Source organism: Haliotis rubra, unplaced genomic scaffold (genome assembly GCF_003918875.1).
Source record: "Haliotis rubra isolate DU_JTF1 unplaced genomic scaffold, ASM391887v1 Scf28, whole genome shotgun sequence".
Classification (NCBI taxonomy): domain Eukaryota; kingdom Metazoa; phylum Mollusca; class Gastropoda; order Lepetellida; family Haliotidae; genus Haliotis; species Haliotis rubra.
Genome location: NW_025766891.1, coordinates 562,085 through 583,638, shown reverse-complemented (window position 1 = coordinate 583,638; position 21,554 = coordinate 562,085). Strand labels below are relative to the sequence as shown.

General features: G+C 39.2%; 1 protein-coding gene across 3 annotated transcripts in view; it reads right to left on the bottom strand.

Moving 5' to 3' along the window:
• Window positions 1-21,554, bottom strand: part of LOC124281103 (ATP-binding cassette sub-family C member 4-like) — a 99,839-nt gene that overhangs the window by 20,455 nt on the left and 57,830 nt on the right. For 2 of the 3 annotated variants that reach the window (XM_046717120.1, XM_046717119.1), the window contains exon 7: window positions 209-331. In XM_046717120.1, the coding sequence (XP_046573076.1) occupies window positions 209-331 (123 nt within the window). Of the gene's footprint in view, window positions 1-208; window positions 332-11,610; window positions 11,867-21,554 lie in introns of all 3 variants that reach the window. The other variant, XM_046717117.1, reaches the window with a different exon arrangement.

Here is a 21,554-nt window from a genome sequence, read left to right as displayed (position 1 = left end):
TCATTGTACCTTATCCCAATTAGCTGTCACATTATCAATATTGATAAAACACTGATCAGCTCAAAGTCATAGTACCTGATCCAAATTAGCTGCCAACTTATCAATATTGATAAAACACTGATCAGCTGGGCGTCATCAAACCCTAACCTAATTAACTGTCACATTATCAATATTGATAAAACACTCTTCTGCTGTGTGTCGGTCATACCTTATCCCACTTGGCTGTCACATTATCAATACTGATAGAACACCGGTCAGCTGGTGGTCTGTCATGATCCTCTGACTTCTCCACCAAAGAGCTCTCTTCCAGCTCTTCAAGACACAGGAATTTCTGAAGACATTGCCGGGCAATTAACATAGAGGATTGAAAACAGGGAAAGGAAACATGTCAACATGCAACTCAATGAATCGTATCATTAGTTAACAATAACTAGTTCTTTAGATTTTGTGAAATCTGACATTATTGAAAGCATTTGATTAAGAAAGATAAATCATTAGGTTGAGGGGAGATACGGAGCCAGGTCACAGCCGAGTGTCTTTTGATATTCCCGTGTGGTTACCAATACAAACACTGCTCACATGGCAGACACTATGAGTGAGTGAGTATGGTTTTATGCTGTTTCAGCAATATTCCAGCAATATCACAGCAAGGCACACCAGAAATGAGCTTCACACATGTGGGGCAGTGGGACATCGAACCCGGGTCTTAGACGTGACGAACGAACACTTTAACCACTGGGCTTCCCGACAGACCCCGCAGACACGTGAGTCGACTCTAGATATTCGCCTTTCATAGCAAGTAGCAGCAATAAGCTGTCCACCATTTCACACACTGTATATCACCGTCTATAAAGCAAGATTTTTTAACTAGAGTGAGTGAGTGAGTGAGTGAGTGAGTGAGTGAGTGAGTTTTGTTTTAGGCCGCTTTTAGCAAATGGTCCAGCAATATCTAGGCGGAGGACACCAGAAATGGGCTTCACACTGTGTAACCATATGGAGAATCGAACCCGGGAATGGGCTTCGAATGAACACATTAACCACTAGGCTACCCTACCGCCCCTTTTGTAATTACAATGAGAGGGTTATAATTTGGGGGTGTCGCCTTGCTGCATCACTTTCAGGTTCAACTGGTCCAATAATAGCAATAGCCAACCTGCACTGATATAGACATTTGAAATTAGCCTCGATTTCAAAGTCTCTTACAGGGGTGTCGCCTTATAGGTGGGGTCACTTTATAGACAGCGATATACCGTATGCTGGTAAAAGTGGCCAAAATTTATGTTATTCTCACATTTCCTTGCAAAAACATAAAATTCTTGACGCTAACAAATATAACATTCAACTTTTGATAGGGATATCTTCATATTATTAAAGATATGAAATTGACTGCATGAGCATCGTAATGTAACAACATGCATGCTGATTCCCTAACAACTGTAGTTAATGCTAAGGTTATTATAAGCTAGGATATCAGCATACACCATGGGACCAATTACATTTTGATTTGGCATATACAAAAACACAAGCAATGTTTAGATTGATCATTGTTGTTTCAGCAACACAGCGGCTTTAATCACATACTTGACAAAAGGATCACGGAATGAAGGACCATAACAGTAACCATTTAAAATTGTAATATTTTCATCTGCTAGAAAAAAACCAGATTTGCCATTTTCAAAATATATAATGCATGATAATGTTTGTACTTTGCTGAAAACACTATCAGAATATTATTATACCAGAATAACCAATCAAGTTTGAAATGACAACCATGAATATCCCCATGGCTAGCATTTACCAGAATGGACTGACTGACTGAGTTTTGGTTTTACGCCGCTTTTAGCAATATTCCAGCAACATCACGGCAGGGGACACCAGAAATGGGCTTCACACATTGTACCCATGTGGGGATTCGAACCCAGGTCTTCAGCGTGACGAGCCAACGCTTTAACCACTAGGCTACCCCACCGCCCTACCAGAATGGAATCCTGGAGAGGTATATAAGATACCATTGACGACATCTACAACTAACACAGCACAAAATGTCCACAGTAACTGTGACTATTGTGTTGTGACATAGTGTTTCTCATCAAAACTATTCCAAAATGAAAAACACTCCAATCTTTAATTAGTATATATGTCTGTATCCCTGTCAAAAGTTGAGTAGAACATGTAATAAACCAGGTATATAAACAGTAACACAAACAAATGTGTCTATCTACCAAACAAGGTTTGGTAATTGTATGACAGGCCAGGGGAGGTAATTTGGTGTAACCCTACAGAGTAGCTTCCCTTTGATGACAAGTGTCAGTGTGCAGAATGGCTAATAACTAAACTGGAGTTAACATTGGGGTTAACCCGGGGGTTAAAACTGGGGTTAACTCTGGCAGGTGTGGTTACTTAAGGTATAGTTAATCACTTAAATTAAATAAACAAGCTCAATTATAAGAATTACGATAACATATGGCAAAAGCAATACTTAACTCAACAGATATATGTAAAATTTTAAACAGAAATACATGCTGATATTATGACAGTTTGTAATGAAATAGAGGTTAGAGTTGTGCACCAGAATCTCAGTTCGGAAATGTGTTTATTCATACCATCTCAGTCTGCTTCATGTGTCACCTGTATGAGCCTCCAGTAGGCAACAGAACTGCCAAGTGAGTGAGTTAGTTTTATGCCGCACTCAGCAACATTCCAGCTATATGGCGGCGGTCTGTAAATAATCGAGTCTGGACCAGACAATCCAGTAATCAACAGCATGAGCATCGATCTGCGCAATTGGGAACCGATGACATGTGTCAACCAAGTCAGCGAGCCTGACCACCTGATCCCATTAGTCGCCTCTTACGACAAGCATGGGTTACTGAAGGCCAATATGCTCACCCAGACCTTCACGGGTCTGAACTGCCAAGTCAACATTGATTGACTACACATGTAAACTTGATAATGAGGGAATGAGTTTGGTTTTACACTGAGTTTATCAATATTCCAGCAATATATTACAGCTGGGGACACAAGAAATGAGCTTCACCCTATCCATGAATCGAACCCGGCCTTCAGCACGACAAGAGAAAACTTTAACTGCTGGGCTACCCCACCGCCCTAACCTCCTACTGACAGCAAACACAAAAAGTCCTCACTGAAACCCACTGATGTTCATCTGCAATGAAAACTTACTGCATGGACTGAAGATCATCACTCAACTTTTTTTTAACCTAACCCCAAAATGAGGCGTCATGAACTCTTCCTGAGACAATCCCTCAGATTATCCACTTCCCAAATGGATTCCGTGCTTCCTGTGACTACTGGTAACCTCAACTGTTGGAGGCACGGTGTAAACTGATTCAATACACGTATCTCCCACCCTGCTAAGTTGTACAAGGTACAATACCACTGTGTACATGGCACCAGGGAATGTGGCTCAACAGACAAGACATCCTCGGTGAAATCTGGGTATCTGCAACATTACAATGCTGCTTAGTGTGAACGAACCAACTTTATTTTCCTTAAGGTAACTTAGAAAACAGTTGACTGGTTAATAGCCAACGCATCAGAAACCATACTCATGGATAACTTTCATGAAACCATCTTACCCTGTTCCAATGGGCAGTATGGATGACCTTGACAGTTTGTGACCTTTGACATTGAAATCCAACTCACTTAGAAACTCAACTCATATTATCACAAAAAGTTCTTTTAATTAATTTTTGTTTCCGAATATCTATGAAGTGGAAATAGATCGGCCCTTAAGATATATCCCAACTGGTGGTAATTTCTGAAATAATAACTTCACTGGTGGACCATTAGCCATGCTATACCACCTGGCACATACATACATAACTGACAATATCATGTGGCAAACTGACAGCTTCCTACAAAGGCTCATGTGTTCTTGGATCACTTGTGTTGTGTGTGTGCTCAATCATGACACCAGGCTCTTGTGTTGTGTGTGTATTCTTGCTCAATCATGACACAGGCACTTGTGTTGTGTTTGTATTCTTGCTCAATCATGACACACATCACTTGTGTTGTGTGTGTATTCTTGCTCAATCATGACACAGGCACTTGTGTTGTGTTTGTATTCTTGCTCAATCATGACACACATCACTTGTGTTGTGTGTATTCTTGCTCAATCATGACACCAGGCAGTAGTGCTGTGTGTATTCTTGCTCAATCATGACACCAGGCAGTAGTGCTGTGTGTATTCTTGATCAATCATGACACCAGGCACTTGTGTTGTGTGTGTATTATTGCTCAATCATGACACACAGCACTTGTGTTGTGTGTGTATTCTTGATCAATCATTGCACACAGCATTTGTGTTGTGTGTGTATTCTTGATCAATCATGACACCAGGCACTTGTGTTGTGTGTGTATTATTGCTCAATCATGACACACAGCACTTGTGTTGTGTGTATTCTTGATCAATCATGACACACAGCACTTGTGTTGCGTGTATTCTTGCTCAATCATGACACCAGGCAGTAGTGCTGTGTGTATTCTTGCTCAATCATGACACCAGGCTCTTGTGTTGTGTGTGTATTCTTGCTCAATCATGACACCAGGCAGTAGTGCTGTGTGTATTCTTGCTCAATCATGACACTAGGTAGTAGTGTTGTGTGTACATATCTGAATAATTTCCTTATAAGTTTGAAGTTGATCTTCGTTTTGAAAGATTAAAATCATATCTTAATGAAAGTCAGCATTTATCATGACAAATACAGAATGTACAGAACTCAAAGCGTTCCACAGACATCTCAAATATACATCATTCACCAACCATCCCTTACCACAATCCTACGAACAGATGCGTAAAACTGTCCCATATTTTCTACACACATTGTTCCACAACCAATGATATTGTGTGCCAAGATCCCCAAATACACAGTTCCCATGAACACTGGCGCTGGTCTCAGAAACTGCGTAGTGTCCGTGAGACACATGGTAATGACAATCACGTAGGCGAGAAAACGATGGAGAATCACCCACACGGAAACCGAGAACACTGATGCTTGTTTAGATTTGGTTATTATTTTCCATTCCTGTCTGAAACCAAGATGACAGTGCAGTCTAGAAATATTTCAGGATTACACTCAGAGTTACATTAGAGGCCTTCTGGAACCAAGGTTACAGTGCTGTCTAGAAATATCAGTATTACAGTCACAAATATATCAGGATTACAGTCAGAAATATTTCAGGATTACACTAAGAGTTACATTAGAGGCCTTCTGGAACCAAGATTACAGTGCTGTCTAGAAATATATTAGGATTACAGTCAGAAATACCGGTATATCAGTATTCCACTCAGAGTTAGTTTAGAGGGCCCTAGGAACCAAGGTTAGAGTGCTGTCTAGAAATATATCAGGATTACACTCAGAAATATATAAGGATTACACTAAGAGTTACTTTAGAAGACCTCAGGGTGCTGTTGTACAAAGCGATCTTAGCACTAAGGTGACCGTAACTCCCATACCTTAACATAGACTTAAAGTAGTCTTAGCGTTAAGGTTGTTTTGTACAACGGCACCCTGAAACCAACTACAGTGGAGTCTAGAAATACATCAGGATTACAGTCAGTTACATTAAAGGCTGTCTGGAACCAAAGTTACAGTGGAGTCTAGAAATATATCAGGATTAGAGTCAGAGTTACATTAGAGGCCTTCTGGAACCAAGGTCAGCCAACAATCTCTGGACATGTACAAAGTGATCTTAGCGCTAAGGTGATCATATTCCCATACTTTAACATACACGGTTGTAGGGCTAAGGTGATCATATTCCCATACTTTAACATACACGGTTGTAGGGCTAAGGTGATCATATTCCCATACTTTAACGTACACGGTTGTAGTGCTAAGGTGATCATATTCCCATACTTTAACATACACGGTTGTAGGGCTAAGGTGATCATATTCCCATACTTTAACATACACGGTTGTAGCACTAAGGTGATCATATTCCCATACTTTAACATACATGGTTGTAGGGCTAAGGTGATCATATTCCCATACTTTAACATACACGGTTGTAGGACTAAGGTGATCATATTCCCATACTTTAACATACACGGTTGTAGGGCTAAGGTGATCATATTCCCATACTTTAACATACACGGTTGTAGGGCTAAGGTGATCATATTCCCATACTTTAACATACACGGTTGTAGGGCTAAGGTTACTTTGCACAACAGCACCAGTTTCATTAACTCTTGTTAGTTTCAGGAGTACAAGCAGGTTTTCAACTAACAACTGCTTTTAATAGTGACATTATTTTCTTGTCATAATATGCTTCATAATATGATACAATCCAGCATATATCTGAGTACACAGTTGAATATGGAGCAAATGAGGTAAGATGAAGTGATCAGTAGAAACATTTAGCACCAGCCGCAGAGCAGGGAGGTTTGTTTGATCTCACACAGACAAGGCATTAAAGAAGCACATGCAACACACTAGAACACAGACCACAACTAGACTTCCACCACTGACTGACTCCACTGAAGTCAGGATAATTCTGTCTATCCAAGGTTAAAACAGCTATTGTTTTAATTCTCTGAAGAGTGGTCATGTTAATTCTGTCTACTGAACACTTAAACAGCAAAATTATCTGAAGAGATGTCATGTTAATTCTGTCTAGCCAATGCTAAAATGGTTAAATTCTCTGAAGAATGGTCATGTTAATTCTGTCTACTGAAGACTAAAACAGCTAAATTATCTGAAGAGATGTCATGTTAATTCTGTCTAGCCAATCCTAAAACACCTAAGTTCTCTAAAGAGGTGTCATGTTAATTCTGTCTACTGAACACTAAAACAGCTAAATTCTCTGCAGAGTGGTCATGTTAATTCTGTCTAGCCAATCCTAAAACACCTAAGTTCTCTAAAGAGGTGTCATGTTAATTCTGTCTATCGAAGATTAAAACAGCTAAATTCTCTGCAGAGCTGTCATGTTAATTCTGTCTACTGAACACTAAAACAGCTAAATTCTCTGAAGAGCTGTCATGTTAATTCTGTCTACTGAACACTAAAACAGCAAAATTCTCTGAAGAGCTGTCATGTTAATTCTGTCTACTGAACACTAAAACAGCTAAATTCTCTGAAGAGCTGTCACGTTAATTCTGTCTACTGAACACTAAAACAGCTAAATTCTCTGAAGAGTTCTCATGTTAATTCTGTCTACTGAACACTAAAACAGCTAAATTCTCTGAAGAGTTCTCATGTTAATTCTGTCTACTGAACACTAAAACAGCAAAATTCTCTGAAGAGCTGTCATGTTAATTCTGTCTACTGAACACTAAAACAGCTAAATTCTCTGAAGAGCTGTCATGTTAATTCTGTGTACTGAACACTAAAACAGCTAAATTCTCTGAAGAGTTCTCATGTTAATTCTGTCTACTGAACACTAAAACAGCTAAATTCTCTGAAGAGCTGTCATGTTAATTCTGTCTACTGAACACTAAAACAGCTAAATTCTCTGAAGAGTTCTCATGTTAATTCTGCCTAGCCAATGATTGATGGGTTGCTTGGGTTTGTTGTTTAATGGTGCCCTCAGCAATATTCCAGTGACATGGGGGTGGTCTGTAAATAATCGAATCTCGACTACACAATCCAATGATCAAAAGCACGATCATCGACCTACGCAAATGGGATACCAAGTCAGAGAGCCTGACCACCAGATCCCATTAGTCGCCCTTAGGTTGCTGAAGACCAATTCTAACCCAGATCTTCATGGGTAACTGATATTATGAAACTATGGAAGCATTACTGAAAGGAACATGTTACTGGATCCGATAACCCCACAATATCTTATCAAGCTGGAGTTCACATTTACGAAGAAAGAAAATAATACTCTCATGCATATATTACCTGTGACATTCCATATCATGATGGCAGCAAGGGTATTACAACATCATGCACCTTGATACATCATATTAGCAATAGATGTGAATATTTCAGTTAATTATGGAACTATCAAATGTTGTCTAAATATACTCAGCAGAGATTTTACCAACCCTCCTGCTGCTGGGTGACTCAGTACATTCGGTTTACAACACATGGAACTGTTTTTCAGTTATACCATAGCTTGTCGGTTTGATGCGAGAGGAAAGCCCATAAACTGGTCCAGGTCTTTGAGCGTCCAAATTTTGGCAAAACAAGTAAACATGTACGGTGCTGAGAAATACATCACAAGAAACACATTGCCAGAAATTTTGGATTTAACCAAAAGATTTAAATATTCAGGCATATCCACGGGAGAGTGAATTACAGTTCATGCAAGGACTGCACTGAATACACTATGAGATGAATAAGATATGTATTTTGAACATATAGTACTGAATATGAATTATCTATTAATGAATAATGTATGTTGAACAAAAAAAATAACATAATGCAATACATTGCGAAACAGGCTGCGTTTAGCCTCGTGAGAGTACCAAGGTGCCATCCTAGATTAACACAAGTTACGCTACAGTGTGGTTTAATTCACCCAATATGTGAGTGAACCACAACAGGAGTAATATTAGTTCGTGCTCTTCTCAACCTTAAGTGATTTAACATTCGTATAATAACAAGAAGACAAAGTCATCAATATCCCCCGCAATGGCAAAATACGCTTCATGATTATGTCTACGAGTTATGATTATGTCAAATATTTAGGTGTGTATATAGAAAGGTGGAAGGAGAGTATTGAAAGGTTTTTAAAGTTCTGCTCCAGAAAGCAGCACTATCACCAATTTCAGGCTAAGTCAAACTTGTTGCCAAGGAAATGCCAAAAATATTTTATTCAGAATTCCAAAACTACCAAAAGGCACAAATACACCAAAAGATCTATCTATGTGCCAAGTTTGGTGAAGAAACATTGAACGGTTTTAGAGTTCTGCTCCGGAAAAGAGCACAACCACCAATTTCAGTCTAAGTCAAACTTGTTGCCATGGAAACGCCAAAAATATTTTATTCAGAATTCAAAACCTACCAAAAGGCACAAATACACCACCAGATCTATCTATGTGCCAAGTTTGGTGAAGAAATGGTGAACAGTTTTAGAGTTCTGCTCCGGAAAAGAGCACAACCACCAATTTCAGTCTAAGTCAAACTTGTTGCCATGGAAACGCCAAAACTATTTTATTCAGAATTCCAAAACTACCAAAAGGCACCAGTACACCACCAGATCTATCTTTGTGCCAAGTTTGGTGAAGAAACATTCAACGGTTTTAGAGTACTGCTCCGGAAAAGAGTCCTACCACCAATTTCAGTCTAAGTCAAACTTGTTGCCATGGAAACGCCAAAAATATTTTATTCAGAATTTCAAAACTACCAAAAGGCACCAGTTCACCACCAGATCTAACTATGTGCCCAGTTTGGTGAAGAAACATTGAACGGTTCTAGAGTTATGCTTCGGAAAAGACAAATGTGCACGGATGGACGGACGCATGCACGCACGCACGCACGGACGGAGTCCATTCTAATACCCCCCGCAAAACGCTTTGCGGGGGATAATTACAGGTGTAAAGTGTAGTCTACTTAGTTCCAGAATCGCAAAACATCTAAAGACCCATCTTTTTTACTTACTGACATAATCCTTGGGATTTCATGATACAGGATATCTACACTTTAAACTAGTGCATACAATCAGGACAGAATTTTGTTTGATTTTCATCAAAACATGTTGGTTATTCTGTAATGGCATCCTCCATGTATAAGATTTGTCATCTGTACATATCAAACTTTGAAGCTGGTTTTTACTTGAACATATGAAACAATGCTCAAGCTAGTATTGTGATTCATACCTTGAATAAAGGTATGACAAATATGTACAAAACAACAAGCATGTTTTCACACCTTTAAGTCACAATTATACTGAAAGCCATTAAAAATGCAATTTGACATTCATACTTTCTTTACTCACACTAATTTCAACATATATAAACCTAACTGGCAGATATGTTTTAAGTGAACATCTGTGAATAATTTCATCTGAAAATGTCCAGTAAACAACATCAGTGATGCAACGACGACATCACAGGGGTCACTTGCAGTCAATATCGTGTGTGTCCACCGTGCGCTGCAAGACATGCTCGCAGTCTTTGGGGCATTGAAAGACACACATTTCTCACCAACAGCTGTTGGATGGTCTGCAGCCTCTGATGGTTTGGGTCTGATCATGACACCTCCCCCTCCAAAACGATCATGTTCAAGGACACAGTTTGGTAGCCCGAGTCGTCTGAGTCAACTTACAGTGGATGGATGCACATTAAAGTGCCTGGCAATCATCACATCTGAAGCACCTTGGCTGACCATACCGATAACCTGATTCCTTTCGTCTTGTGTCAAGTGTGGCATTTTCTCAAAGTGATTGAGTTCAACAATTCCTTGTGCTTTTACAGGGCCTGGGTGCAGGTAATGCATGTGCACAACGTGTTTCATGAATGTGGTTGTGTTTACGAGAAATGTCAAAGGTTCAGTTTTAAGTATCAAAGTTCATGTGAGAGGAATGCTCCGGGACTCGAACTCGAAATGGGCCAGAATAACAGCCTTTTATCCCTACATCCTCTGTATCGCAGGAAAAAAGCTTCAATAGAACTTTTGAAAGTTTCAGGACAACAAATACCAATTGCGTTTCTAATGGCTTTCAGTATATTTAGGTAATATTATTAAACAGGAAAGAACATTCATATTGATAGTTTATGGATGACAACTTCTTTGATCTCTTTGATTGGCATTTTAGAAGTTGATGAGTAATAAGAAAGGTGTGATATACTCATGGAAACAAATAAGGGAACACATAAAAGCAACAGTGTTCTTATATTCTTTTCCACGTTTCTTCACAAGCTTTGTATCGCACTGTGGGTGAAAAGAAGGAAAAGCATAAAGGAACACTTGTCCATTCGTGCGTTCCTTTATTTGTTTCCATGAGCATACTTAATGGATGACAACTTCTTTATTATACCGTATGGACAATTTCTATCTAACAAATTGAGAGAAAAAAATAGAGGATCACAGGAGAATTCAAGCGTTCCTTTATTAATTTTCCAGTTTTCATTACCACAGCGCTATTCAAAGCTGGTGATGAAAACTTGAAAATATTAAAGGAACACTTAAATTTTCCTCTGACCTGTATTTGTTTCTCTAAGTATATTATGATGTTATGTTTCAGTATGGAATATTTAGTGTCATAAAGCAAGAGGGAGTTGTTAAGTGAGTAGCACTGATCTTGCAACTCAATGTATTACATATGTTTTAGCGTCACTAGTTCAAAGTGTCAACATCACTAGTTCATAGTATAAGCATCACTAGTTCAGAGAGTCAGCATCACCAATAGTACTATACGGGTCAGTGTGTTAATTTTGTCTATTTTTCAACACCGCACTCAGCAATATTCCAGCTATATGGCGGCGGTCTGTAAATAATGAAGTCAGAACTATACAATCCAGTGATCAACAGCATGAGCATCGATCTACCCAATAAGGATACTACGATATGTGTCAACCAAGTCAGCTAGCCTGACCACCATCAGTCACCTCTTATGACAAGCATGGGTTACTGAAGACCAATTCTAACCCAGATCTTCACAGATGGGTCAGTGTGTTAAAACGGACCTCTTGTTCCTTACCGTTATCCTGCTATTAGAGGCGAGAACCTCTCCCAGGTTTCGGACAGCCATTGTTCCGAAGCCAACAGCATTGTGCGCCACAACCATCAGGAGAGCCATTCCAGAAAATATCCGATCTGATTTCAAGTACTGTTTAGTGCCCAACAAACACATAGTAACAGTTACGAGGTAGATGAGAAATCGGTGTAGAATCACCCAGATACTAACAGTAAATACGGCTGCTTGCTTGGATCTCATGATCACCTTCCACTCATGTCTGAAAACAAGATGGCGTTTGTCTCCAGCATAACATGTCACACTCTGAGTACATAGTTTAGGAAGAAAACCACACAAACACACAAACCAACAAACTAAAATAACTCAAAATAAATAAAGTGCTGCAGAAAAGACACACAAAGTAAGCCCTTAGAAGTAGCGTTAGTACAGAATGGAGAGGAATTCATTGGCCACTTGGCTGTGCATGTTAGTAAGTGCAGTTGAACATTTTGCTGTCAAAATTTGTGATGTCTGAAATTCACAGTTGTGTTAAACTAATTGTTTATCCTGGCAAATTCCTCTGAATTCCTCTTTTGTGACATATTTAAAAGTTATATGGATTTGAATTCTTAGCTATCTCAAGCATCTTTTCATAAGTCCCATTCCCAAAGTACATTAAAACTCTAAAAGGATAAAAAGTACGACCCGACAGCATCACAATGCATCAATATAACTGAATGTGGTGTTCTACATATTCTTTAATTTGAAAATATAATCCATATTTGCTTGCTAAATATAAACTTGCACTGTTTTCTACTGTAGATTCCTCTTAGTATTACCGTCTGTCACTATGTACTGGGCAAGTTCTGCATACCTGGAATTTAACTGGTTTGAAAGGTGTTGCCTTATATCTACATGTATTTTTGGTTTCAGATGTGTAGCTCATCAAGTAAATAAGTCAAGTCTTTCCAGAAGATTTATCCCTTAGTTCCAACACAACATTTACGTCTTGTAATGAAGCTGGAGGATATTCTTGTCAGTTCAAAATTCTTATGCAACAGTCTTCGTTAACCAGTTTCTGAGAAAAAGAAATGTTATATTTGGGATTACACTTTCCCTGGCAGTTAAGTACAGTACTTTTGTGGGCTGAATCCCATGTATTGTTAAGAAATGTCATCTCACCAACATTGTCTATAACAGTACGATGATCCTCTGCATGCTGCCTCCTTCCAATGACATCACAACATACAAGCTCAACAGCCTGTGAATTTTCTCAATGATTCTGTCCAAGCCTTTTGTTAAATGTTCTTCCTGTTTTACAGTCATGAAGAAACCGTTTTCAAAGATTCACAGTCATGAAGAAACCTTTTTCAAAGATTCAGTCTATTAGATGAGTGAGTGAGTGATTTTAGCTTTACACCACCGTTAGCAATATTCCAGCAATATCAAGGTGGGGGACACCAGAAATGGGCTTCACACTTTGTATCCATGTGGGGAATCGAACTCGGGTTTTCGACGTGGTGAGCGGATGCCTTAACCACTAGGCTACCCCGCTGTTCTCTAGTAGATGAGGGGCGGTGGGGTAGCCTAATGGTTAAAGCAGTGGCTTGTCACGCGCCGAAGACCCGGGTTCGAATCCCCACATGGGCACAATGTGTGAAGCCCATTTCTGGTGTTCCCCACCTTGATATTGCTGGAATATTGCTAAAAGCGGCGTAAAACCAAACTCAGTCAGTCAGTCAGTCAGTCTATTAGATGAGTGAAGGATGGATAAAGCACACCTTGAGCTTATTAGCGTCCTGTTGTACTAGCCAACAATGGCACTAAGACTATCATAAGTCTGTATTAAGGTATTGGTAGTACGAACACCTCAGCGCAAAGATTGGCACCCAGGACTTTAAAAAAAGCCAGCATGTGAAATAATGTTTAATACCATAGCAATACTGAACCTATACAGCATACAGGGCTCAAGGGAATGAAACCTTCTTGCACCTGGTGCAACCTTAGGCAATAACCTTGTTGCACCACACAAACACAGGTAGCACATAAAGAATAACATATAATGCTGGAGTTTTGGCATAGGAACATCGTTATTGTGATCATATCTGACAATATATTTTATCTTCAGAAAATGGCATTGCATGAAGAGTAACAGTAATTCCATCACTGTCCGTTTTGTCAGAGTTCGACTGCATTCTGTTTTACAGCTGAAGGCTGTGCTCCGAATATTTCCATGCACAATACATAACAATAGTTAAGGTGTTGATTGTACCAAAGATCACCCAGATCTCAAGTATCATCAAGCCAGACACATCCAGTATACACAACTACAATGGAAGTGTATTTTGTACCAAAGATCAAAAGTAGCATCCAGTATGTCAATATTTTCACCTAATCCAGAAGGTAAAGAAGGAAATGCCACTCATTCTCTCAAGACCCTCTCTCACAATCACCCCTTTAACTGTAATGAAAGACTTGGAGTGGAAGGTTACACTTCAGATATCAAAATAATCTCTTTTCCTATCTCACATCAGCTTATGAGTCGAGTGGTTCATACACAGGAAGTACACTCTGTCAACAGTTGGGAGGGTGCTATTCTTGCCTTGAGTGAAACAGTTGGGAGGGTGTTATTCTTGCCTTGAGTGAAACAGTTGGGAGGGTGTTATTCTTGCCTTGAGTGAATCAGTTGGGAGGGTGTTATTCTTGCCTTGAGTGAATCAGTTAGGAGGGTGTTATTCTTGCCTTGAGTGAATCAGTTGGGAGGGTGTTATTCTTGCCTTGAGTGAAACAGTTGGGAGGGTGTTATTCTTGCCTTGAGTGAATCAGTTGGGTGGGTGTTATTCTTGCCTTGAGTGAAACAGTTGGGAGGGTGTTATTCTTGCCTTGAGTGAAGAAATCGGAACAGGTAATTCAGTCAGCTAAATCACTGATCTAGGAAACACAGTGGGATTAGAATGATCCAACTTAGGACTGTCAGTTGACCTGAGCTGGCCTCCCTGGCCTAATCATACAGATGAAAAACTGAACCAATACAGGATCTCATTACAAAACCAACATACGGTAGGATATGCTGATCTCAACATATAGTTCATGAATGGATCTGCTGACCTCAGCATAATGTTCAACATAGTGATCTTTAAATATCAGAATACTATTCAACATACTGATGAGCTCATCTCATATTTTTCACTATACATCGTGATCTGCTGATCTCATCATATTGTTCAACATACTGATCTGCTGATCTCATCATATTATCTAATATTGTTCAACATGGTGATCTGCTGATCTCATCATCTTGTTCAACATAGTGATCTGCTAATCTCATCATCTTGTTCAACATAGTGATCTGCTGATCTCATCATATTATCTAATAGTGATCTAATATCATCATCTTGTTCAACATATCTGCTGATCTGATCTGATCTCATCATTATCTTGTTCAATCATACTGATCATCATCTTGTGATCTGCTGATCTCATCATCTTGTTCAACATAGTGATCTGCTCTATCATATTGTTCAACATCAATAGTGATCTCATCTCATCATCTTGTTCAACATAGTGATCTGCATCATCATATTGTTCAACATAGTGATCTGCTAATCTCATCATCTTGTTCAACATAGTGATCTGCATATTGTTCAACATAGTGATCTGCTGATCTGATCATCTTGCATAATCTCATCATCTTGTTCTCATCTGCTATTATCATCATCTTGTTCAACATATAGTGATTCTAATCTGATCTCATCATATTGTTCAACATAGTGATCTGCTGATCTCATCATATCAACATTGATCTGATCTCATCATCTTGTTCAACATAGTGATCTGCTGATCTCATCATATTGTTCAACATAGTGATCTGCTAATCTCATCATCTTGTTCAACATACTGATCTGCTGATCTCATCATATTATCTAATAGTGATCTCATCATCTTGTTCAACATAGTGATCTGCTGATCTCATCATATTGTTCAACATAGTGATCTGCTGATCTCATCATATTGTTCAACATAGTGATCTTATCATCATATTGTTCAACATAGTGTTCTGCTAATCTCATCATATTGTTCAACATAGTGATCTGCTGATCTCATCATATTGTTCAACATAGTGATCTGCTAATCTCATCATCTTGTTCAACATAGTGATCTGCTGATCTCATCATCTTGTTCTTGTTCAACATCAACATAGTGATCTGCTGATCTCATCATTGTTCAACATAGTGATCTGCTAATCTCATCATATTGTTCAACATAGTGATCTGCTAATCTCATCATCTTGTTCAACATACTGATCTGCTGATCTCATCATATTATCTAATAGTGATCTAATCTCATCATCTTGTTCAACATAGTGATCTGCTGATCTCATCATATTGTTCAACATAGTGATCTGCTAATCTCATCATCTTGTTCAACATATCTGCTGATCTGTTCAACATAGTGATCTGCTAATCTCATCATCTTGTTCAACATAGTGATCTGCTGATCTCATCATATTGTTCAACATAGTGATCTGCTAATCTCATCATCTTGTTCAACATAGTGATCTGCTAATCTCATCATCTTGTTCAACATAGTGATCTGCTAATCTCATCATATTGTTCAACATACTGATCTGCTAATCTCATCATATTGTTCAACATAGTGATCTGCTAATCTCATCATCTTGTTCAACATAGTGATCTGCTGATCTCATCATATTGTTCAACATACTGATCTGCTAATCTCATCATATTATTAAGGACAAGATCTGCTAATCTCCGCATCTTGTTAGAAGTAGGATATGGGTCACAGGTTGCGATGAATATGGCCATATGCTTACTTGTTATCATTTTTGAAGTGTGATACATAAATCCCTCAGATCATGCATCTGTATAAACATGTCAGCCCAACTGCTGGATCACACACCCATAGTGTAACAAATTGTCATGACAACGGAGTATGTTGATCAAGTGACACGAATAACGTCAGAGCATAACCTGTTTCAAAACTGAGTGAGTATAGTTTTATGCCAATTTATGAATATCCCAGCAATATCACGGCTGGGGACACCATAAATGGACAAACACATTGTAACCATGTGGGGAATCAAACCTGGGCCTTCAGCGTGACGAGCGAACGTTTTAACCACTGGGTTACCCCATCACCCCCACTTGTTTATATATAATACCTCCTGAAACTACATGAACATCTGTAATAAAACATCACATATCATGTAATGTTTCGGTGCCTCACAACGTACATTATCCTTGCTACCAATACAAAATAAATGAAACCATGGCCAACCAAACTGAACTGAGGTATCTCCTTATGTGCCTAGAAAATTACGTTTGTAAACATTTGTGGTTTATGTGTAGGATTCAAGTTGGTAAAAAGTTAGTGAGTGAGTTGGGTTTATGTCGCTTTCAGCAATGTTCTTTCAATATCATGGCAGGGGATACCAGAAATGGTATTTAACACTCAGAGTGTTGCTATTGGGGAATCAAACCCAGGCCTTCGGCATGACAAGCAAAGGTTTAACCACTAGGCTACCCCACCGTCTCTGTTGGTAATGACTGACTGACTGAGTTTGGTTTTACGCCGCTTTTAGCAATATTCCAGCAACATCACGGCGGGGGACACCAGAAATGGGCTTCACACATTGTACCCATGTGGGGATTCGAACCCGGGTTGGTAATGAGCCTGAAACTGTATGTTTGTGTATGAAACTGTCACTTGTCACGTTATCACAGTATACAACTTTTTTGCACTGTTTAAAAAACGATACATCCTAATAGAACTATCTATGGCATGATGTCAATGATGTAAGACTGGTATCAAGTGTATGCTTGGTTGGTGGTTGTAGGGGGTCTGAAGAAACACGTGTTTCAAGGAACATGCAAAACAACAACAACATAGACCACAGCTTGTACTACCGCAATTCTCTTGATGGACACATAGCAATCTCCGTAGTGCTCGCAAGCCTCTAGCATAATGCCCATCCAGACTTCGTGCACAGGAATTATGAATGCAATAAGCAGGAACACATCGCGAACTCGTGGATATGGGGTTGTCAGCATGTACGGCAGAACAACGGTAATGATGAGGAGCTGATCCCCTAACACCCAGAAAAACCCTCGGAAGGCTTCAATACAAAGGTATCTGTAGTTGTACTTCAGCTGTATCCTACGAGAAGATAAGAAGGGGAAGATTTAAACATTCTGAAAAAGAGCAAGTGATAGGTGGTGCTGTAATTCTGAACATTTCCGACTCAATCTGAAGTCTGTGTTCTGGAGCAGACAAACAAAATGGCTGACAGCAAGTTCCAAAATCTGTCTGTCATATTTAACCAGGTCATTGAGAGAATGAAGCTCCTGTTCGTGACCTGGAGTTGTTCTTGTGATGAATCCTACAGGAATATATAGGGAAGAGATAATAGATTAGCAAGTGTGTAAGTCAATGATGTAAGTCAATGATAATCATCGTAAGTCAATGATGTAGTGTAGAGTTGCAATAGATCGTAACATTACGATCAGGATTTGTGGATCGGGACCCTAAACCAGACACCAGTGTTCTGCAGCAAACTAGGACTGACAGCAATAGCATCAAAATCAGTATGTCACAGTAAACCAGATCATTGAAGTGTTGCTAAAACAGGCAGCTACGCATTCCCAAGGCATCAGAATCTTGAGTAGGGAGGGGTCTAAACTGCTAAACGATGACTGCAGGGGTAGAAAAGGCCAATAGTTGGTTAGTCAGGGAGATATCTGAATTGTTTTCATCCAAAAATCTTTTTCATTACACAAACCACTAGTCCAAAACAATCTGCAGACTAGTCAGACATGACCAACTGTCTGCCCCTGGATTCTCTGATCTACAGCATGCTCTATCACAACACACATCTAGGACAAGGACACAGACATTTTATAGGAGGTTAAGTACTTATATGCACATGGATTCTTTAAATGATTCTACACTGGATCTCCACTTTCTGATGAAAACTCAGTGAGTGAATGAGTTACATCGTTTTCAGCAACATTCCAGGAGTATCATGGAGGTAAATATAGCTGTCAGCAAGCCGGACCACCTGATCTTATTAGACACCTCTTACGACAAGCATGGGTTTCTGAAGACCGATGCTAACCCAGATATTACTCTAAAATAAGTACTGAGTGGTTGAGTGGCTTAGTTGATGTCACTGTTAGTAAGGTCAATGTGGGAAGAGAGGAAGAGAAGCAGGCTGTGGAGAAAGGGGTAAAGAAACAGGACAGCACTAAGAAAAGCTGATTCTCCAATACCATAAATGTTTATTTCTTGTTTGTCTGTCGTTCTCAGCAATATATGAGCCATATGACAACATACCAGCTTCTAATTACCACTTAAAGAAGTCATATGACAACATACCAGCTTCTAATTGCCACTTAAAGAAGTCATATGACAACATACCAGCTTCTAATTACGACTTAAAGAAGTCATATGAAGATAGCTTCAGTCATATGACAACATACCAGATAACTTAAAGAAGTTTCAGAACATCAGGGCTCCAGACAATTTTCAACATCAGGAGTACGTACGTACTCCTTATTTTTTCAATAAAGGAGTACTGGAAAAACTTAAGAGTACATTTAGAGTACTGAATGGAATTTAATGGAGTGTGATTACGGCAAGACGAATGAGTGATACTAGTAAGCAGTTCGTTCATTATTTGTACAGCAATTTGATTACTTGACTGTTTACAAGTAGTTGAGGCACAGTCTTGTTTCTGAAAGAAACTTGTAATTTGTTTCTGTGCCGCTATGTTTACATATACGTGCGCAATTTTGACCAATCAAATTTATCCGAGATGATTGGATTCCCAAAACACAAGGGAAACCCCAATGTGTCGCTATAACGTAAATTCAAATATGTGCAACTGCTTGAAATCAGATTGATATGTTTCAGATAAATACGTCTGTACATGATTCTAAGGCCGTACACCATTGCTGTGGTGCACGTGACCTTTGAATCAAGTAAGTCAATTTTGGATAAAGTTCAACAAGTGCTACATTGTTTACTTTTAGATGAATGTACATAAGGAGCTTTTTCTTTGGAAACTTGTCTGCATGAAAAGAGAATATCATGGCTTTATTATTGCTGAATCTATTTGGGAGACTAAAGATTTATAAGATGGCTTTATGTACAAAATTTCACTTCATGTATTCAAAAATAAATAAATTTCTGAACTAGATATTTAAAGAGAAGGCAACCATAAGAGAGAAGACGACCATAAGTGGTGAACTTGTGCCTAATCTCTTTGTCTTTTGGACAATATAATATGTTTAAAACATATTTAAAGATAATTTCGAGTTTGCACCAGACAATCAAGTGATCAACAGAATGCGCATCAATCCACACAACTGGAAGATGATGACATGTATCAACCAAGTCGCTGACCACCCGATCCCATAAGCTGAAGACCAATTCTAACCAAAATCTTCAAGGGACTCAGTGACCTAGGCAATACAGAATGAAGAGAGAGATAGCACCTGCCTAGACAAGGCATCAAGTTCTGCTGAGCTTATAATAATTCGACACAACTATGACATATGAAGATGTTACCCATGAACCACCTCTGGATGGAGTGACTGGACAAAGTTCAGTATGGCCAACATGTTTCATCTGAATGAGACGTACATGAAACATAGAACTTCTATGAAACACATCCATATACTCAACAGGACGCACATGATATGAGAACATTCAAGACTGAGTGAGTGAGTTTACTTTTATACCGCTTTAGCAATATTCCAGCAATATCACGCTGGGGCACACCAGAAAAAGGCTTCACACATTGTACTCTTGAGGGGAATCGAGAACCCAGGTCTTTGGCGTGATGAGCAAAGCTTTAGGCTACACCACCACCGCATATAAAATAAAAATCGTATGGAAGTGCTGCAGTATGATACTGTCTGGCATCTGTGAGACATGGTATTGTTTAGGCAGTGAGTGAGTGAGTTTAGTTTTACACCACTTTTTGCACTATTCCAGCAATACCATGGTGGTGGACACCAGAAATAGGCTTCACACGTTGTACCCTTGAGTTGAATCAGACCCGTGCTTTCAGCGTGACAAGCGAACGCTTTAATCACTAGGCCACCCCACCACCCCTACTTGTCTATATTCTCTGCAATGGCAAAATACTCTTCATGAATATGTCAGCTAGTCATCACTATGTCAAATATTACATTGTTCTTCACATTGATCTAACGAAAACATATATATGTAAATTATTCATATACTAGCATGCTTGTATCAACAACAGACTGCAGGAGTGCTTCTACAGTTTGATGTACCTCAGTAATGTTGATACTGGAAATTGAGTGGTACTGTTGAGTTATGTCATTAGGTTCTTGAATAGCCACAAAGTGGAAGGAGAGAATTGAACGGTTTTAAAGCTCTGCACCGGAAAGAGCACTACCACTAATTTCAGTCAAAGTCAAAGTAATTGCCATAGAAATGAAAAAATCGTTTTAGGCAGAAATCCCAAACTACTATAAGGTACCACATCACCAGACCTATCTATGTGCAAAGTTTGGTCAAGAAATATTTAACGTTTTTTAAGTTCTGATCCGGGAAAGACAGGTGGAGTCCAAAATAATACCCCTCGAAAAATGCGTTGCAGGGGTATAACAAAATGCATTGCAGAGGGTAACAAAGACTTCAGCATGCACTACCGTAATTCTCTTGATGGACACATGACTGTCACCGTAGAACTGGACAGCCTCCAGCATAACACCCATCCATACTCTTTGCACAGGAATTATGAATGCAATAAGCAGGAACACATCGCGAACTCGTGGATATGGGGTTGTGAGCATGTACGGCAGAACAACGGTACTGATGAGGATCTGATCCCCCAACACCCACAAAACCCCTCTGATGGCCTCAATCCAGAGGTACCGGTAGTTGTACTTGAGCTGTATCCTACGAGAAGATAA